Source organism: Plectrocnemia conspersa, unplaced genomic scaffold, assembly GCF_051122295.1.
Source record: "Plectrocnemia conspersa isolate PC_06_02 unplaced genomic scaffold, ASM5112229v1 ptg000005l, whole genome shotgun sequence".
Lineage (NCBI taxonomy): Eukaryota > Metazoa > Arthropoda > Insecta > Trichoptera > Polycentropodidae > Plectrocnemia > Plectrocnemia conspersa.
Window position 1 is genome coordinate 26,802,761 of NW_028277169.1, and position 19,185 is coordinate 26,821,945.

Sequence of the window (19,185 nt, forward strand, 5' to 3'; positions counted from 1 at the left end):
GACTATCAATTATATAAACGTTATTGAAAATATTAAAGGCTGAATCGCATATTCATCGGCGAACCACATCTAAGATTTTTTCCACTTTCCCTCTTTCCTTGAAAAGGTAAAAATGCACTAGTAGAAATAATAAGTATGCATAGTTCTATCTATCAGGAGTTAGAGATATGACTTAGCGATCGATAAAGGCTCATGCGTGTCGCCTATCGTCGTTGTTATTGTGGTTCGACAATTTACAATTGTGGTTATTTGAGAATTTTAAATTCAGTCTACAAGCTTTTTTATCACATTATATGTAGTTATACGGTGTATGTAGGTGTTTGGAAAGTGACTAGGTGGCCACGTAAAATATGCGCAGATAAAAGGGCTAAACTTCATGCGAATAGTGTTCGGATAAAGTAAGCCGGAGACCCACGGTATCAAGATTGAGAACGCCGCCGGTGTCTTCCCAACATTATATCGCCCCTTTTAAACTTAACCCCGGCCGCTATCGTAAATTTCCACTAAGAAGGCCTTTGTTTTTACGGTTCGTCACTTCCATCCGGGGTTATTGTTTTTTTACTGCCGCACCCAACAAGCCTTCTTCTCCTCTACCTCTACCGGTTAATTGCAAAACGAACGTATGCAAGGTGGCCGAAGAGGGCGGTATTCTGGGAGGATGGGGGGTGTAATGAAGCGGCAGAGGAACGACCCCCCAGCCGTGACTTATTTTAATTAAACGTCTCGAAGAAACATCTTCAATTTGGTAATGGACATCGTAAAGTGTTTTCAGAGAGAGAAGATAGCGAGCAATGATTTGCTGTTCGTTGCGTTTTTTTGGTACTATATTTAATTACCTTAATTCTAAAAAGGAACATTTTCGACGACGGATTTGTAACGTGTTCTTTTTGTTAAAGCAATTTATTATCCTTTGAACTCTCTCCTTAAAATAAATAATTGGACGTTTGTGCTATAATGAAGCGCGAATTTGTTAGTCAAAAGAAAAATGGTCTGAGAGTGAGTGTAGATATTTTGACAAATGTGAGGATACGCATTATCACCATGGCAATAAGAAACATGAGTGGAATAGCAGCAGAAAAACCATCAGTCAAACGGTCATACGTCAGACATCCCCCAAAGAAAACCAATTCTCGAGCAAATAACGTTTGAAATAAACATGGCATTGATGTGTGTTATAGTAAGTCGAAATCAGATTAGAATATGTTCGAAAGCAAAGCAAAACAAAATATGATAGTTTGGGGATTTATCAATAAAAAAACAAGAAAAGACAGAGATAATATAACTTAATGTATGTGTATGTTGAATTAAATCCTATCTATTTCAACTGTATATTTAGTTTTTAAAAGTTCTAAAATAATTTGATTGGTATGTTTTATTAATACATTTAGTTTTTTTTTATAGTATAAGTAGTTACTTTAAATACCGATTCAATTAAATGACAAAAAAATCAGCGGTCGTCAACCTTTCGGACCTCATGGACAACTCGTGATTTTTTCGTACAATTAACATTATAGTATATGAAATGGTACTTATTTTTGCACTTCAAGCTATTTGCAAAAAAACTGGTATCATTACTGTATATTAAACTATTTAATGACCATATTATAATAAATATTCACAGATATGTTCATCATGAAAAATGCAAAAAAAGAAAACATTTTAAATTTTATATTATTTAGAAGAAAAAATATAATCTTGTTCACGTAAATTTGTATAATTAGGTTAACATGTACGCAAAGTCCTATTAGTCGTGCCTGCGTCAAAATGGTACAGTCGTCTCTAAACGGCAATTTGGACAAGGGTTGACGTGAAGAGAGAAGCGGCTGCTTTTTCGATCTCGTCTGTTGATGATCAGTTCGAGTTCGTACGAACCCTCGTATATTTAAACTGGAGAGCCCAAATAAAATTGATTGATGTGTTATTGGAATCAAGTCTTAAGCATCTGATTTTATACACATGGACAGCCTAGGGGAATTGTAGTGCTCATTCCCTTTTTGCTGCTACAAACAATTACGACGAGCTAGGATCGTATGCAAATTAGTTTGCGTTAGAATTTAAACAGGTTGCAATTTGTCATCTAAACAAGTTAGAAAAGACCGTTAAATATTTTGAGTACGTGTGAGATCTGATAATTTAGCGACTGGTTGATTTGGATCTCAAAGTACTGCCATTTGTAATTTTTGATCGTTTTTGTACATTTTAAAACATCTCTCTATGAGCTGAAATAGATAATTTTTAGAGATTTTTCTCTCATTTCAATATAATATGTACAACCTAGCTTCAATTTAATTAATCATCACGATATTCCTCAATGAGATTGTAAAAATCTAGGTTAATGAAATCTTTGATGATCAATCGGAATTATAATTATATAAAAATCACTAATCCCGATTATTTAGACACGATATAAATAAAAGATACTTTCTAGAAAAACTATTTACAGTGTAATTAATATTATTTTTAGCAAAAGAATTGTTTTAATTTTTTTAAATATAGTATATATGTAAGTGATTATTTATTTTTTTAAATATTAAATATCTACGTTACATTATGCATCCTAATAAATTTATATATCCTTACACACTTGTGTAATACGTAGTTTACGACGACCCGGCTCAGGACTTGACTAAGTGCCACTATTTGTAACTTGATTTGTGATAAGCCGGACCGTTCGACCTCGTGTGTTCCATTGAAGAAGTTACCATTGTAATCCTTTTTGTAAACTCTCATCTATACATAGAGCACATGCCTTGTTCTCTCCATAGTGCGCCGAATAGAAAGCGATCATGGGAACGAAGGTGAAAGGTGTTCGGTGCTTCTATTGTTTCCCCTTGCCGCCACCTCCCACTCCCACTCTCCCGTTACATTTATACCCGTCTGTAATTATCAGTTGATCGCAATCAATTTATTCATTTACCATTAGAGACGGCGATATCTACCTTTTTGCTTTTAGCGTCGTTTATCAACGCTCGTTGGAAATTAAATAATTAGTTTGGCGTTTATCTACGACACAAAACGTATAAATAACATGTTATAAGATTTAATTAATTATTATGCAGCAATTTGTAAAATAAACTAGAGAAAAGCTGTGTAATATAATTTTTTATGACATTGACTATTCATAAATCATGCCGAAAGTCTTTTAAAATTTGCTTAAAACAGTTAAATTAACCCACTTAAATTTATTTTTCATAACCATGCAATTCTTTTAAAGGCAACATTATATTTAAAAGTTTTGGCTAGGTGCGCAATTTTTTGGCTATGTTAGTGGCAGTGTGCCACTACGTTTTATCTCGGAAAGCTCTCTTATTCAGTACCATAACCGTTTCGGTACAATACGATTATTTTATTGAATTAATTCTACACTGATCCCATAATAAATATGTTTAATACGTCAATTTTATTGTCGAGTGAGTTATTGAATTCGCGCTTAGGGCTGGAGCGTATGACATGTCAATCTCGGGTTTTGTCATATTGTGAAAATTTCATACATCACTTTGATGGATTATACTTTCATACACACACAGACATGCATTGCATCCATCGTCTTTTCGCCATAGACGTATTAGGTGCAATATTCAATTTGAAAACTGATTTATAGGATATATATATACAAACTACATATATAGAATATCGAGGGTGGTTGTGGCGAATTGAAGGAAAGCGAATTAGGTGTAACAATTTTCTGCTGGCTTCAAACTGGATTTGATGCTAGGAAATGTAGGGAGTAGGGTTACCAAATCAAAAGAAAATTCCATAAAAAAATTAACTACACTATTTTCTAACGTAAATTGCATTATATATCTAACCTAATTTTACTAAAAGCCTAAATAATTTTAGTAAAAATTTATTGAATTGCATAAAAATTTATTAAGAGTTAAAGAAAAAATATATTTATTTTTTAGTATATTATAAAAAGATTCATTATTAATTATTTTTTTATTTTACAAGTAATTGTCAACTTATATAAATTATATTTTATGTTTTAATACATGTTCACCTCACTTATATATTTATTTAATTGCTAAAGTTAAATACACATTTTCATAAAATATGTATTAAAAATCGTATATATTTAATAAAAAATAGGGTTATTAAAATCAAACGATTTTGATAATTTTGGGGTAAAATAAGTCTACCTCAATAATGATGTATTCCGATACTTTCAAAGAATTTTATAAAACAGTGTCATTTGAATTCAAGTGCCACGCCAAACAAAAATATCAGGTACGTTGAGATAAGAGGTGACTCATTATTAAAAGTTTTGAGTCTTTTAAATACGTTGTGTTCTCATAAACATTCTTCCCCTCCCCAAAATCAGAAAGCAATAATACACTCTGACTGAAAAAAAAATACTATAACTCAAGTAGTTTAAATTGATTGGACAACTTTTAATCAATATTAATGATGAATACACAGAAGGTCTATATATAATATATTAGTAAGGCGTCTAATGGAGATAAAATAAATAAAATGGTTTTTATTCATTTTTTTTATATTTATAGGGTGCACGTAATGAAAGGGAACGATAACAATTATTATTATTAAATCACAGTTTCCCAAAGGCGTCCGTAACAGGTGTTAGAACATTGTGCAAACGACGCCAACTTTACTTCTCCTCGACTCGTATTTTTATGGGGTCGTTTCGGCGCTTCGAGAAGCTCCGAAGCTGAAAATTATTAACGACCCCCAATGTTTGCTATTTACAACGCATACATATGTATGCGAGCGGGTAGAGCCGAGCCATAATTTTCATGGCGTCCACGGTTTATTACTGCATTATTCAAAGCGTTCCGGAATATTCTCCGGTTAATCCGGCATAATAAGGCGCCCTGCGTAGTCTTCGAGTTCGCGCACGCACGGAGAGACACGGGATAAAAATCATTCGTTTGCATAATTCCGAAGAATATACGCAGATTCCTGGTCGAGGCGCAATTATTATCGCGGCACTGTAGGGAGAAATTTTCATACGTAACAAACGATTGGGATGCGGCGCATGACTTGCGAGTAATGAGTTGCTTTTGATTTCGTCTTTGATAAATAAATATGATTCTTTTACATTGGAGAATGTAAATAAAATTATTTAATTTATATATTTCAAAGCTGAAGAACAAACATTAAGTTAAATATAAAATAAATATATAAGTGCCGTTATATTTATGTATATTATAGTACTGTAATTTAAGACCCTATACATGTGCCATTTTATGATAAATATAATTCTTCAGTTTAAAATTTACTAAGCAATAGAAAAATAACCACATCATTAATTGACTAGTATAGTTATTATCTAAAGCAGAATTCGAATACTTTTATGTGCAATTTTCGTACGAAAAAAATTCATATAATAGTTTTTAAAATTAGGGCAAAACTCTTTTACAAAATATTTTAATACAAAAAATAATTTGGTAGATCACTATACATAACAATGTAGTACTATGAATTTAAAATTTATTATATTATAAAACATTTTTAATCTATATTATTTTAAAGAAGCTATTTTCATTTTTTTCAAAATAGTTAAGATTAATTAAAACTACGATAATTAAAATGTAAAAAATGAACCGCAATATCATATAAAAAATCTACTATTAACATTTTTAAATTGCTTACTTTTAAGAACATAATTTTATTAGGAACTATTTTGAACTAGATGTCAAATCAAGCTGGTTAACATACTGAGATATTTACAAGTGCAAATTCTTATGGAAATCTGAAACGACAGTCATCGTTTTTTCCTCAATTTTAGCTGTGAGCAGCTCATTAATTATTTTTATTAATGAACTGTCTAAATATTTTTTATGTTGAGTTTTTATGTTAATATTATTTTTCATCACCTACAAATTAGTTAAATTGAATTATAACACGCTACTTTAACCAAAAAAAAACAGGAAAATAGTTGTAAATATGAATATTCAAGTGAACCTTAACTTTATTTTAATTTATTTATTATTAATAACTAATGTGCTTAAAAAAGCGCTTCATACATGATACGATGAACGCAATCTATCTTTAAATAATTAAAATAGATGATGAGATTTTTTCTTGAAAAAATATAAAATACATAATCTAGGAAATACAAAGCTAAGAATATTACTAATAAGTTTAACATCATTAGTAACAAGAACAAAAGTAAAATATGAATAGATGTGTCTAAACTTAAATTAGGAACGACAATTTGTCAATATATGTACAGAAGATATTGGACAATCGATTATACATTTTATTTGCATCATATTGCAGTAGGTAAAATATGCAAAATTGTTTTTAGATTTTTTAAATAGGGTAAATAGTTTGATGAAGTTTATAAATGAATATTTATATATCTTAAACTAAAAAAAGAAGACAATCATTGGACAAATTTTACTGATTTATGCTAACATTTAAATAAATAAAAAATTAAATTTCAATGTGTTAACGAGACAGTTGATGTCATGTCTGAATAATTTCAATTTGTCAAAAATAAATTACCCCGTTTCAATCTTGACGTTTATTCAACAACGTTAAATATTCTCTAAATAAAAAAATCAAGTTTACGTACAAAGAGTCTTAATGTCTTATTAAATTTAAAATCAAGTTTTTTCTCAACATTTTTATAGTTTAAGCAGTTTGTAAAACACTAAAAAAAAGTATAAATTCAGACACAACAATGATAATAGATAATTTGGAGATTTTTTAGTAGAATCTAGTAAATCTAGAAAATATATAAAAGCAACAAATATATTTTTAGACCAATTCTATATGAAATAAAAGTTTGTTGAAGTTCTAAATGGCATTATCTAAACTTTTAGTTAAATAAAAAAAAGTAGCAACTGATGAACATCGTTATTTTTTTACACTAATTTTATATCATACAGGGAAGAAATTAAATGACATATGATTCTTCCAATTTTAGTTTCGGCTTGTGTGTACTAAATGTACAACATATATATGTTTGAAGTTCATAAGTGCTACTAATATTATTTTCCCCATAATAAAAATTTTTAGCAATCAGACAATACACATTTTTAATTGTTTCTATCACGATTCTTCCAAATTTATGGCAATTATTAATATTTAATCGTTGCTCTATGACGCTATAAACTGAAATCTGAACAATCTTCTCTTGTTCAACCTTTATTGATATAACTGAGATCAAATATATGCTGGTTGAATTTAGGACTACTGCAGCGTCAGACCGGAATATTAAATTACCACACAGTATATATCGTAAAGAGAAATTTTCAGATACAATTTTGTTTTATTGATAATATGTTGACATTACGTCGGTATTTTTTTATAGTTTAACGTTAACCTAAATATTTTATTGTACGAATCTAACGATGCACTCAACACGTACTCCTCGGAGTAATCTCCTCCAGTTACCAAACCGGCGTCGTATAGTTTAATTTTATGTATTTCCGGGTTCGTGTGATTTAATTTTTATCGCCCATTCGAGGGCGCTACCAAATTGGAAAAAAATATACTCGAGGGTTCGTCGGATTGAATTTTCGAACCACAATCTGGGAGCAGGAAATTACGCGGTTTTGTCCGACGAAAGCTATCGATTATGCACGCAGTGGTGTATAGATTTGCATGTAAATCTGTTCGACATCGTTTTTTTTAATCCGAAACTTTCGAAGCACTGGACGCGCGCCAGGCTCCCGCCGTCCGGGGGTCCCAAATCAAAAATTTAATTAGGAGACTCCGCGGCGACCGGAACAGGAACCAGGCCCGAAATATGTAAATGGCGAACGTTTAATTTGCATACTATCCGAACGGCAAAGTTTCCGCGTGCACGTCAAAACGATAAGTCGACAATTGTTTAAGCCCTCGAGCGTGGATAAGATGTTTTGATTACATTCCGACTGGCAAAACTAAGAGCTTTACAACCGCAGACATTGCCTGGCCAATGATTGTGGAGTATTTTGTTAGGGTGCGAGTCCTGGTCGTATTGATTTTGCAGTATGCACTTCAAAACTGCTAAATGATATTTAAGCTGCTATAAATACATTTAGGATAATTAGTTTATGTCGGTATATATTATTAAAATGATATAGATCCACCCGTGATTCAATACTAAATTTACCTAAATGATTAACCAGAAGTTTAATTCATAATAATTTTGAATTTATGCAATAGAAAAAAAAGCTTCTCTTGACACATTTAAAGAAACATAAATGGGGTGCAAAGCTGTGAAATCTTTAAAATAAATATATGCGTATTTAATAATAAAGTATGTTATCTTTAAATCGACTAGTATCGTTCAAGATTTAAATTCTAATTCTAATAAAATATTACCATAATAAATGACTTGAGGCAAACTAAAAATAAAACATTAGAATTCTATAGAAGCAACTTAGAAAGTCCACAGCAGCACAATATGAACTCAGAAATATAAGTAATTTCTGGAATTTCGGCAATTACGAAGTGTTTTCACTTTTTTGTCAGTTTTTAGTTGTTATGTTAATAATAACATACAAAATATGAAAATAAATAGTCTTTAAGGTCTCAGACTGGTAATTAGCCGCGGGTTCGAACTTCGACAGATGACTCAAATTTTTATTTATAAAATGCGCCATTATTAAAAAAACAGCCCCAACAGAATTAGATGACAAATAATAATTTAAAATTAATTAAATAAATATCACCGATTCCCAGACTTTTAGTCTGGCGTTTAACAATTACTAGTAGGTATTCATTATGTCCGATCGATTTACCTAGTTGGTACATATTTACCCCGTTGTAACGCATTGGGCTTATGCCTATTAAGTTACAACAGAAGATTATAAAAAGAGGCACAATAGAGTTGTAAATAATGCAGCGGTACATTAAAGAGCAAATGACTACCTGCGTTGTTTCACTACACAAAAATTTAAAAAATAGGTGTTTTTAGAGTCGATCGTTATTTTGTGTTTTTAAAAATTAAAAAAAAATATTCCACTTTAAATAATCTAAGCAAATTCCTTACAAAAAGTTGGACAAATATTCAAATAACGAGTAGTTAAAATATGGGCAAATATATTTACATTTATGGTTATTTTTTCATTATCATAGGCAAAAAATCGTTTTTTATGAAGTGAGGCATTTTAATTTTTATAATATTTTTTTTCAGCAAAGATTTGACATGTGTTGTTAGCTATTAAGCATACGTTTAGTTTGTTTCCTTAAGCTATTTCATAAAATCGTCCTTAAGAAGAAGAAAAAATAACACACGTTAGAGAAAATTAAAACTAACCGTAATGCAGCAAATAATTAAACATATAAATCAAATACACAATATCTTTAAGGAAAAACTAATAAATATAATTCTAGTGCAAATAGCACGTACTACAGGTAGCAATGTGAAATGATGAAATATTTCAAACAAAATAAATAAAAATATTAACTCAACCCTAAATTAATTTAGTATGTAATAGTATCATAATAATACATCCAAATCAATATCTATTAAAAAAAAATATGTGTTTTAGAATTTTTTTTAATAAAATAGACTGACATCTCAAAATTGAGAGCTTGTAAGAAAAAAATGATAAATTTACTTATTTGTGGCAAAAAATGCAAAATTGTTGTAAAGTTTTCTTATTATAATATTAATTACAAAATTTAAGTAAAATAAACATTTTTATTTGTAAAAAACACAAAACATTAAACTTAATATTTATTTTTAATAAATAAATTGGTATTTATTAAAAAAAATCGTTACTATGAATGTAAGAGAAACCGGTATTGTTCTCCCAGGGTTTCATTGTAATTTTGTTGGGTTGCTTTTACTGCGTGAAACACAAACTTTTTTCCAGAAACTGTTTTATAACTATACAAAGTTAATTTCCGTTACGCTTTTCATACACATACACAGTGCTCAATTATTATATGGAAATAGATGCTAGATTCAACATTGAATTAATTTAATCACCTATAGACATTGTGTAGATTTTTATTGTATTGTCCTATTATCATGTCGTATCATTACTTAAACGTACCATGACGGTTGAGCTTTCTAAATTACAACAAGACATCACTTTCTTGGTTGATTAATCCCATTTACTACAAAGACTCAGCAGCTCGTAATACGTTGTCATAAAGTTTAAAAAGTAGTGGGTACTCACCGATGCGATGAAGAAATCTCCGTGCAGCACGCTGACAATGCCGAAGTTGGTGTATCGGAAGAGACGGTCCATTATCCACATTAGCCTCGGGAGGATACCCTGGCGCACGTTGAGTGCAGTCATCAAAACTGGAACATCTCCGGTGCTCTGGTGGTTGGCCAGCACCAGGGTCCTTTCGTCGATGCACTTAGATATGTCGTCGCCGACCTCGACAACTGTGGACATAACGAGAACATAATGGTCAGTTTGGAATTACTAAATGGAGGCAAATACATAAGTATAAGTAATATAAAGTACATAGCATCTTAAATAAACAAGTAATTTCAAGCAACCATTGTAAAATCGAGCCATTATTTCTGAAGGACCCTATAGATTTATTATGTCAACTGCAAGCAGAACGACATCACAATGGTCAGCTAAGAATTTCCGATTGAAATGCCTCGGTAAGTCGGCATTTGTTGTGTTTCGCTAGATAAAAATTATTATTAAAATGCCAATAGGTTTTGAAATGTTCAGAGCGGAGAGGATTCCGAGCGGAGCGGTACCGATATTGAGTCACCTCGGCCGAGGAGATAAAAGGGCGTGGGAACACGCGACCTATGCCGCTGGCCCTCAAACTATGCGGCCCGTAAATAAAATAGATAAATATCGAAGCAGCATATTTTCTTTTGAAATAAAAATATTGTGATGTGCTGAATAGTTGTATTTTGTATATATGTACGTTTAAACACCTTAGATGAGTTTGACACAAACGCGCTTATAATAAAATTCCATCATATATACAATAGTATTGATGGCGTAACAACATTTTTTTAATAATAAGATATTTTATCGATTTAAAGTTGTATTTTATTAATTATTCGACGACTGTGTCGTCTCAAAACGGTTCGTATGTGACTGCTGAGCTATAGACCAAATCAACAATTAAAGATAAGACGCCAAAGTCTGAAATCTAGAGATGTCTATCTCGGATTAAATCTACGTGGTATTGATTTGATGAACTCTACGTTTATAAGATACTTTGTCTTGCTGATGAGAGTAGAACAAAATATCGCCTATTTTTTTCTACCATCGTCTGAGGAACCAGTTACGGTTAATAGGGCGGCAATGGGTCTATCCCTAAAATGACATTATATTAAAAAAAACTACAGTAAAATTACAGTACGTAAATGTTTTTCTACACCTGTTCTTTATACACTTCAAATTATTTCTGGATAACGAATAATTTCAACAAGATACCTGATTTTCGCATTACTTTGCACCTGTTTTAAACAAATTTAATTCTGCTTCAAACCAACTTGGGTGTTTATTAAATTACTTATGCCGACGAGCTTATTAAGGTCGTGCATGATTGCGTTTCGGAAAAACCGTTATTGAACCTGAATGACAATTTTTTTAAATATTATTGTTAAAGTACGTATATTGTTGATTCGTAATATTCCAATTAATTATGTACGCCATATTCACGTTTATATATCTTACGCCGACGTTAGGATTATGCTAAGTGGCCAAATTATCCGGTTTCTTGTGTCAGTTATTTTCATTTTCACTGACGCGACGTGTTGGAAAATTTATAACCAGCGCAAATATAAGCCATTATGATTATTCTGCTTTCTATAAATAACATACGCAAAATATATAAATATCAAGTAATATGACTGGTTATAAAAAGTATTTTTTCTATACCTTACTGATGCTACAAAATAATCGAACACCTATAGTTGGTTCAATATAAGCGAATATAAGTCATTGATTATGTTTTAGCGCATTTAATGTGTTTTGTATAAAAATCTAAAACAATAAAAAAAATGTTAGCTATATTACCATATGATATAAATTATATACTATAACTTAACGCAGAAATAAAACCAAACTTTTTCAGCTAAATAACATCCTGCATCACAATCATTGTCACGCAATCGTCGTGAAATGTAGCATCTCCAAATATCAATAGATAAAAAAAATACATTTTATTAACATTCATTTGGTTTGATCGACATCCTTGTACGTAAGTATATGTTACATGTTAACGGTTAAAAATTACCTGGTTAATTTTTAATTCGAATACATAATTATATTTAGTCAAATGCGTAGAATTAGAAGCAATAATACTCACTTTTTGGTCTCGGAACCCGTCGATGGTACTTAAAATTTGAATATTTCATTAGAAATCTTGTTTAATTGCTTAATCACTGTATTCTTCTAATCTCTACATGTATTATGTATATATATATATATAATTTTCAAAGATAAAACGTACCTAGTTAGTTTGCAATCCTAATTTTATATTCAGACGGATCGAACAACGCACGTGAAAAATTAATTAAAATTATTTTTATAAGCAACCGTCACGTTGCTACCGTCCATCTTGTTTTATATTTAGATACTGATTTTTCATTGGTCGCCAGTCAGAGCCTCCAATCAAAAACAAACGAATTTATTACCGGAAATTCAAAAATCAATCGAAGAAACTCAATTTTAATATTTATTAATTATATTTAAATATGTTTCCTTTGTTTACGTGTATTATTATAAATAGACTTCGCCATAATAATGAGGCACCACAATAAATGTGTTATATTAAAAAAAATCGTGAAAATATAAATAAAAAAAATGTTTAAAGAGTGTTTCTTTTAAGCTTATTTTAATTATTAAGTAGGCCCACCCTTAGCTTTAATTACAGCTGCAACCCTTTTTCACATATTATTAACTAATGACTTGCAGGTGGACGGAGACAATTTTCTTGCAGATCAATTTTAGATTTGCAATTTGTGATGGGCAACCTTTCATTTTAATTTAGATTATAAATGCTATATAGGATTTAGTTCTAATAACTGTGTAGGCCATTATAAAAGCATCAAACTCTTTGACGCAAACAGCCCCTGTTTTTTGCGAAATATAGCACGAAACGTTTTCTTGCAGAAATCGGACGGTGACGCGGTCTCTGATTAAAAATATTTTCTAGTAGGAACCCATTAAAGTGAATTAAAACATTAAAATACAAATGTCACTATCCATACTACTCTTGCAAGTATACAGGTTTCCTATCCATGCAACTCCATACCATAACACTTCCGCCACAATATTTGACTTTAGGTACTACGCAATCATCTAGATATTCTTTTCCGACTCTTCGACGCACGTATACTAAGCCAGAGGCCCCAAAAACCCAAAAAAGTATGTACAAATTTTGCAAAAAATATTGCTTTAGAGCTTTTTGAATAAGTTTTTAATATATTTTTTATATTAACCAACATTAGTTAAAGTTGGTTTTTTCCAGTTTTTGGCTTTGATTTGTAAGAACCATATCCAATGAACCGTTTTAAAGCATTTTGGATAGCGTATCGTGAATAATTAATGTGTTTACTAATGCAAATGCAATAAAATGCTTCACTTAAATTGTGTTTTTCGGCATGTTTTATATGATATTAAAAAATAATATTAAATTAAAAAAATATAACGAAAAATAAAGGCCGAAATCACGCAAATAAACATAACAATTAGAGCTGCAATGTTTTTATAAAACTCAGGTGAGCAATTAAAAACGACAAATTTACGGTTAAAACTACCTGCTAAAATATGTATATAGTCAGACTTTGCACTTGTAAAAAGTTATTCGCCATTTTAAAGGTGCGCCATTATTATAGCCAAAGCTGTATATTAGCTAAATAAATAATTAAAGTAATAGATAAATACAGAGCGATACGATAGAGTAACAAATTGAACGTAGAGCGTTTCATTTTAAAGCGAGCACGTCCAATTATATATAAGATAACTAAAGTCGATCTCTCCGACACTATACAAATTGAACAACATTAAGGTACATATGAGATTTAATTCCAAGTATTTTAGTTACTAGACACCGACATATACCACTGGTCTATCGTTCCAGCTATATTATTATAATTTAATTGTAATTGAGTATCGAAAAATTTTAAAGCTGTATCTAAAATTATCATCTGTCTCATTTTCTATTAAGAAAATAATTATCATGAATTTAAATAAAAAAATCTATTTTAAAATCAATAGATTAAATCATGGTTTCCCAAACTATGTTCCGCGGAACACTGGTGTTCCGCGGATCCAAAATAGGTGTTCCGCGGAGCCTAAATAGATATTTCACAAAAATTTAGAGTAGATTAAAAAAAATGTTAGTCTTGCTAATACATAAAAATTGTTCATAAATCTGATAAAAAAGCTTGAAAATATGTGTTAAATATTCAACATTGATGTGTATAAAATCTGGAGGGAAAAGTTTCATAAGTCGGTGTTGTTTTTTTTTAACTTTAAAATTTGATCCTATTTAAACAATATTTTTTTTGATAATTAATCACACGATATTAGTGCTTGTTATACGAATTTTATTTATGTGACTGAATATGCTACTAGCAGTCACTGTATTTTGCATAGGCATGCACTGTTGACTAAAAAAATTTCCACAAATTTAAAAAATGTTATGAAGTAGCCGTGAAAATGATAAACTATGTAAAATCTAGACCACTTCAATCCAGATTATTTAAAATTTTGTGCGATAAAATTGGTGGTGAACATGAAGCACTTTTATTACATACTGAAGTGAGATGGCTATCCAGAGACTTTATGAACTTCGAAATGAATTATTAGTCTTCTTGAAAGCACAAAATAATTTGCAACATCATTTTATAATTTTTTTAACAAATCCTTCCTGGTTGATACATCTGCATATCTGGCGGATATTTTTACAAAGTGAAATGATGTTAACTTATAATTACAAGAAAAAAATATTACAATTTTTAATATGAGAGATAAAATTGAATCTTTTGATAAAAAATTACAATTTCAGATTTTATCGGTTGAATCTAATAATTTTGATTGTTTTCCTGTCTTGGATATGAATGTTTAAATTAATTGAATTTTCAAGTAGATAAAAAAGTTTCACAAGTATTTTTAGAGCACCTATATTACTTGAAAATAACTCTTTCGGAATATTTTCCGAAAATTAGTAAGGACGATTCCTGAGTTCGGAACCCATTTTCCATGACAGTAAAACCAGTGGGCTTAAGGGATTATGAGAATTTAGTTAATGACTCTGATTTGAAACAAAAATATCAGCCATTAAATGATTTCTGGGCGAGTCTGACTGAAGAGTTCCCCAAGGTGTCAAAACAAGCTCTGGTTTTTCTACTTCCGTTTTCCACGACGTATTTATGCAAAGTGGGATTTTTTAAGTATATTGCAACAAAAACAAAATACAGAAATAGACTCCACGCCACGGCAGATATGAAAATACAACTAACCAAAATTGTGCCTTATATAAAAAAAATGTTATTTAAGAACCCAAAATCATCAGTCATTAGGAGTTTTATTTATTTGTATTTTTATGTTTAATAAATAAATTTAATAATATTTCTTTAATAACATGTTTTATTTTATTATGAATTACCCAGCCTAAAAAATAAGTTAAGTGTTCCGCCAAAATTTTCGGATTTGACAAGTGTTCCGTCGCTGAAAAAGTTTGGGAAACCCTGGATTAAATACATTTAAAAACATAAATCTATAGTAAGCCATTTCTACTAAACAGGCAACAGAAAACTACATCAATAATTACATGATAAGTCGTCTACAACTATACAGCATACATCAACCTAAATTACTCGATAAAAATATAATTACATTACAAAATTATACGGTTTCATTCGTGATGAATAATAAATATTATAATTAGGCTACTTTTAATGCATTATCCGCATTGTGTCGCGCGTTAAAGCTATACGTTTTATGATAATGCCGCGGGAATCGTATCTCATACGTTACCGGATATAACAATATACGATACAATATACGAATTACATACTCAGACCCTAGCAAGTTAATAAAAGACCCGAAAGACGATAACGATATTCCGAAGCGAGCCAGATTGTAACCTTTTCTCGTACATAACAGCAATAATATATTTTACGTGGGTCATTGATGACACACATACACACAGTACAACTCGTAAAAGCGAGAAGGAGAATAAAATTTATACGATGGACTGTAAAAAGTTTGAGAAACACTGTAAACAAAGGCTGCTGCGGTGTCCGCGTCGACGAGTATGGACATGCAACTGTAGGTTAGTGCAGCACGAGACAACGACCGCTTGCACTCTTATACCTATCTATACCTAGGTATGCAGCTCGGGTTCGAAACAACAATGGTGCGCGAATTAAATAAACTCGTCTTGTCGGTTTCGTCTCGGAGGGAAGTTTGAGAAGCGTCGCGCGCGATTACGAGGAAAAACAAATCAAGCGAGAGCGAAAACGCGCGCTCGGTTAATTCGCGGACAAAGAGTTGGAATTTTGTTTGCTTAGAATGCGGCAGCAGCGGTCCTCAAAGTGTAATTCTAGCTAACAAAGGGACACCACAATCGCATCATGAAATGTTTTATAATTTGTTAAATATCATAAACGTGCTTTCGGCAATGAAGCATTGCTGTTTTATATTAATAATATACAGCACGTTCGCTCCAAATAGTTAAACATGACTATTCGATTAGCACAATTCGATATCTATATAAATTACAGATAGCCAAGTATGCGAATGTTTTATTACATAAGATGCAACCTTATATTATAAATATAAGATACAATCATGTACTAATGTTTTATTTTGTTTGCAATCTCTAGAAGCAATATTAAAATTATCTCTAAAATAATAAATGTAAGAAATAATTAAGGAGTAAATAAATAGTCATACGTGTTTCCTGATTTCAAGTGCTACAGGTTATTTTCAAATTGCTTCGAAATTGTTCGCTATCTTAAATGTTATAAAAGGACGAGTTTCAAGGCTCGGGGCCTCTTGTTGTATTTGAAATCAAACATGTTACTGAATTTTGCAGTATCTCTCCTGCATCCGAAGCTCTTTTACTCTTTTTATATTTTTTTTAATTACATTTCATTCTTACGTATACGTATTTATATGCATGTACATACGTATAATGCACGGTTAAGTGATGAAATTACAAAGAAAAAATTCAAGAAGTAAAAAAACGCGTTGAAATAATTACACAATGTAAAAATTACGCACGTAAGAAATTTCATAATGCAAAAACATATTTAAACCTTTTGGCGTGCATATGAAATATTAAAAGCTGAACTAAAAATGTGCCTTTTTACATGAGTTAATCATATTCGCAATTGTTATTGATTTTAAATTAAAATATGATATCATTAAATAAGCTTTTAATTAGGAATTTGTAGAAATATATTTCGTTGACTTTATTAAAAATATTTTTATTATTATTTTTAACTCCTTTATATTTTATTGTATTTCCAAATAAAAAAAGATTAAAATCATCTTAATAAAGTATAATATATCATGTAAATTAATAATTAATTCGTAAAATAATTTTAAAACATATTTTTTTATTTAAAATATTTTTATGTCATTATTATCACAACAAACAATTTTAGTTTTGCTTTTGATATTTTATATGCACACTTTAGGGGCTTTAACCACCGGCACAATTAATTTAAAAGTCAATCTAACCACTATTTCAAACAAATAAAAAGAAATATCAACTTGTCCAAAAGTAAGAAAGATCACGAAACTAAGCAATTGTGTTAATAAATGTAAATATTTCATGGACGATCTATTAACAAATCCGTTCCGAGACGTTAATCGTACGTAAGTATCTATAAGTACGAAAAAAACTATTTGTTTGGAAAAGATGCGCGATAGACAAGACGTTCTACCCTATTGTTATATCTAACCCCTTTTCTTAACCATCTAGTAGCTTCACTTTTAAGGCGTAAACATATTTCTTCAGTATATCGAAGAAGCGATGCAATTGGCCAGCAAACATCCTCATCTGCGATACGTCAGAAATGTCTCAAACCAGCAATATAAAATATATGAAACAAAAGACGGAGGAAGAAGCTCCAGAGTCTGAACCCTAAACACAGCATGAAACATATCAGTGGATAGTCCAGCATTATTAAAAAATTGTACACAAGTAGTGAAGACTCTCCTGCTTGCAAGAACAGCTATTTTAGCTCTACCACATAATAGCAGCAGCTACATTCCCATATATACATATGTGGCAATTATTATATGCTTACAAAAATAAACTGTTGCTAGATTTTCCTGGGTATATTTTGGCTGTGAAATCACACCTTCCTGGTCTCGAAACCCGAAAATAATATTTTTTATCCACACCCAAAAGTAAAAAATATTACTAGATAATGTTAATTTACTGCAGTGTTTATTTTTTTCTTTATGTAATTCATTTCAGGTGCAATTCTATCAAGTGTATTATTTTCCTGTAATATTTCATCGTGACACCATAATGTACATACTTAATATTAATTATAATCTTACGTAACTTCAGTGGAAACTGAGAATAATAAAGATATATAAACAACAACAAAAAAACGAATAAGGTACAATGTTTATTCTTCGACCGGAAAGTAATCTAGAATACTTTTTCACAGGCTCCCAAAGTAAGAGTAAGCCAAATTAAATAAAAATATTTAAAATAAATGTATATTAGGGAGAAATGGGAAGATAGCTTCCTGTGGGGTCTGAAATATTAACTATACACAAATTAATTTAAACCAACAAAGAGATTATAAGGAGTAAAAATACAGATACATTTAAATTTAAAATAAGTATTATATAAATATAAATCGATTATGTTTTAAGTATATATGATCGAAATAGCGTGTCAGTAGAGTAATGGTTTTACAACCGAATATATTATACTATGTTTACCTCCTGCAGCACAATCGATTTTTACATTAAAATTTGATATTAATAAAAAAATGTTGTTCCGGTAATGTCTTATTAATGAAAAAATACACGAAATAAGACTTGTCTTTCAACTGTATTTAAAAATGTCTTGTTTTATTATAGTTATTATCATTGATCAACGATTTTATTCTTTAATGGTTTTTTTAATCATAAGAATTGCATTTAATGTTTGATTATGTGTAATATACTATGACATTAATATTATTTGATATACTTTAGTTATGATTTTTCTAATAAATGAATAAGTAAAATCGCTACAAAGAAATGATATTTATAATACAAGATTTTTCTGTAAAGTTAATCAATTTTATGCTAGCACATGTACATT

General features: G+C 30.4%; 1 protein-coding gene across 1 annotated transcript in view; it reads right to left on the reverse strand.

The window, feature by feature from the left end:
* LOC148235317 (acyl-CoA:lysophosphatidylglycerol acyltransferase 1-like) overlaps positions 1–19,185 on the reverse strand; it is a 466,435-nt gene that overhangs the window by 183,140 nt on the left and 264,110 nt on the right. Inside the window, exon 4 of the mRNA XM_088186294.1 lies at positions 10,089–10,303. Within this exon, the coding sequence (XP_088042420.1) occupies positions 10,089–10,303 (215 nt within the window). The remainder of the gene's footprint in view (positions 1–10,088; positions 10,304–19,185) is intronic.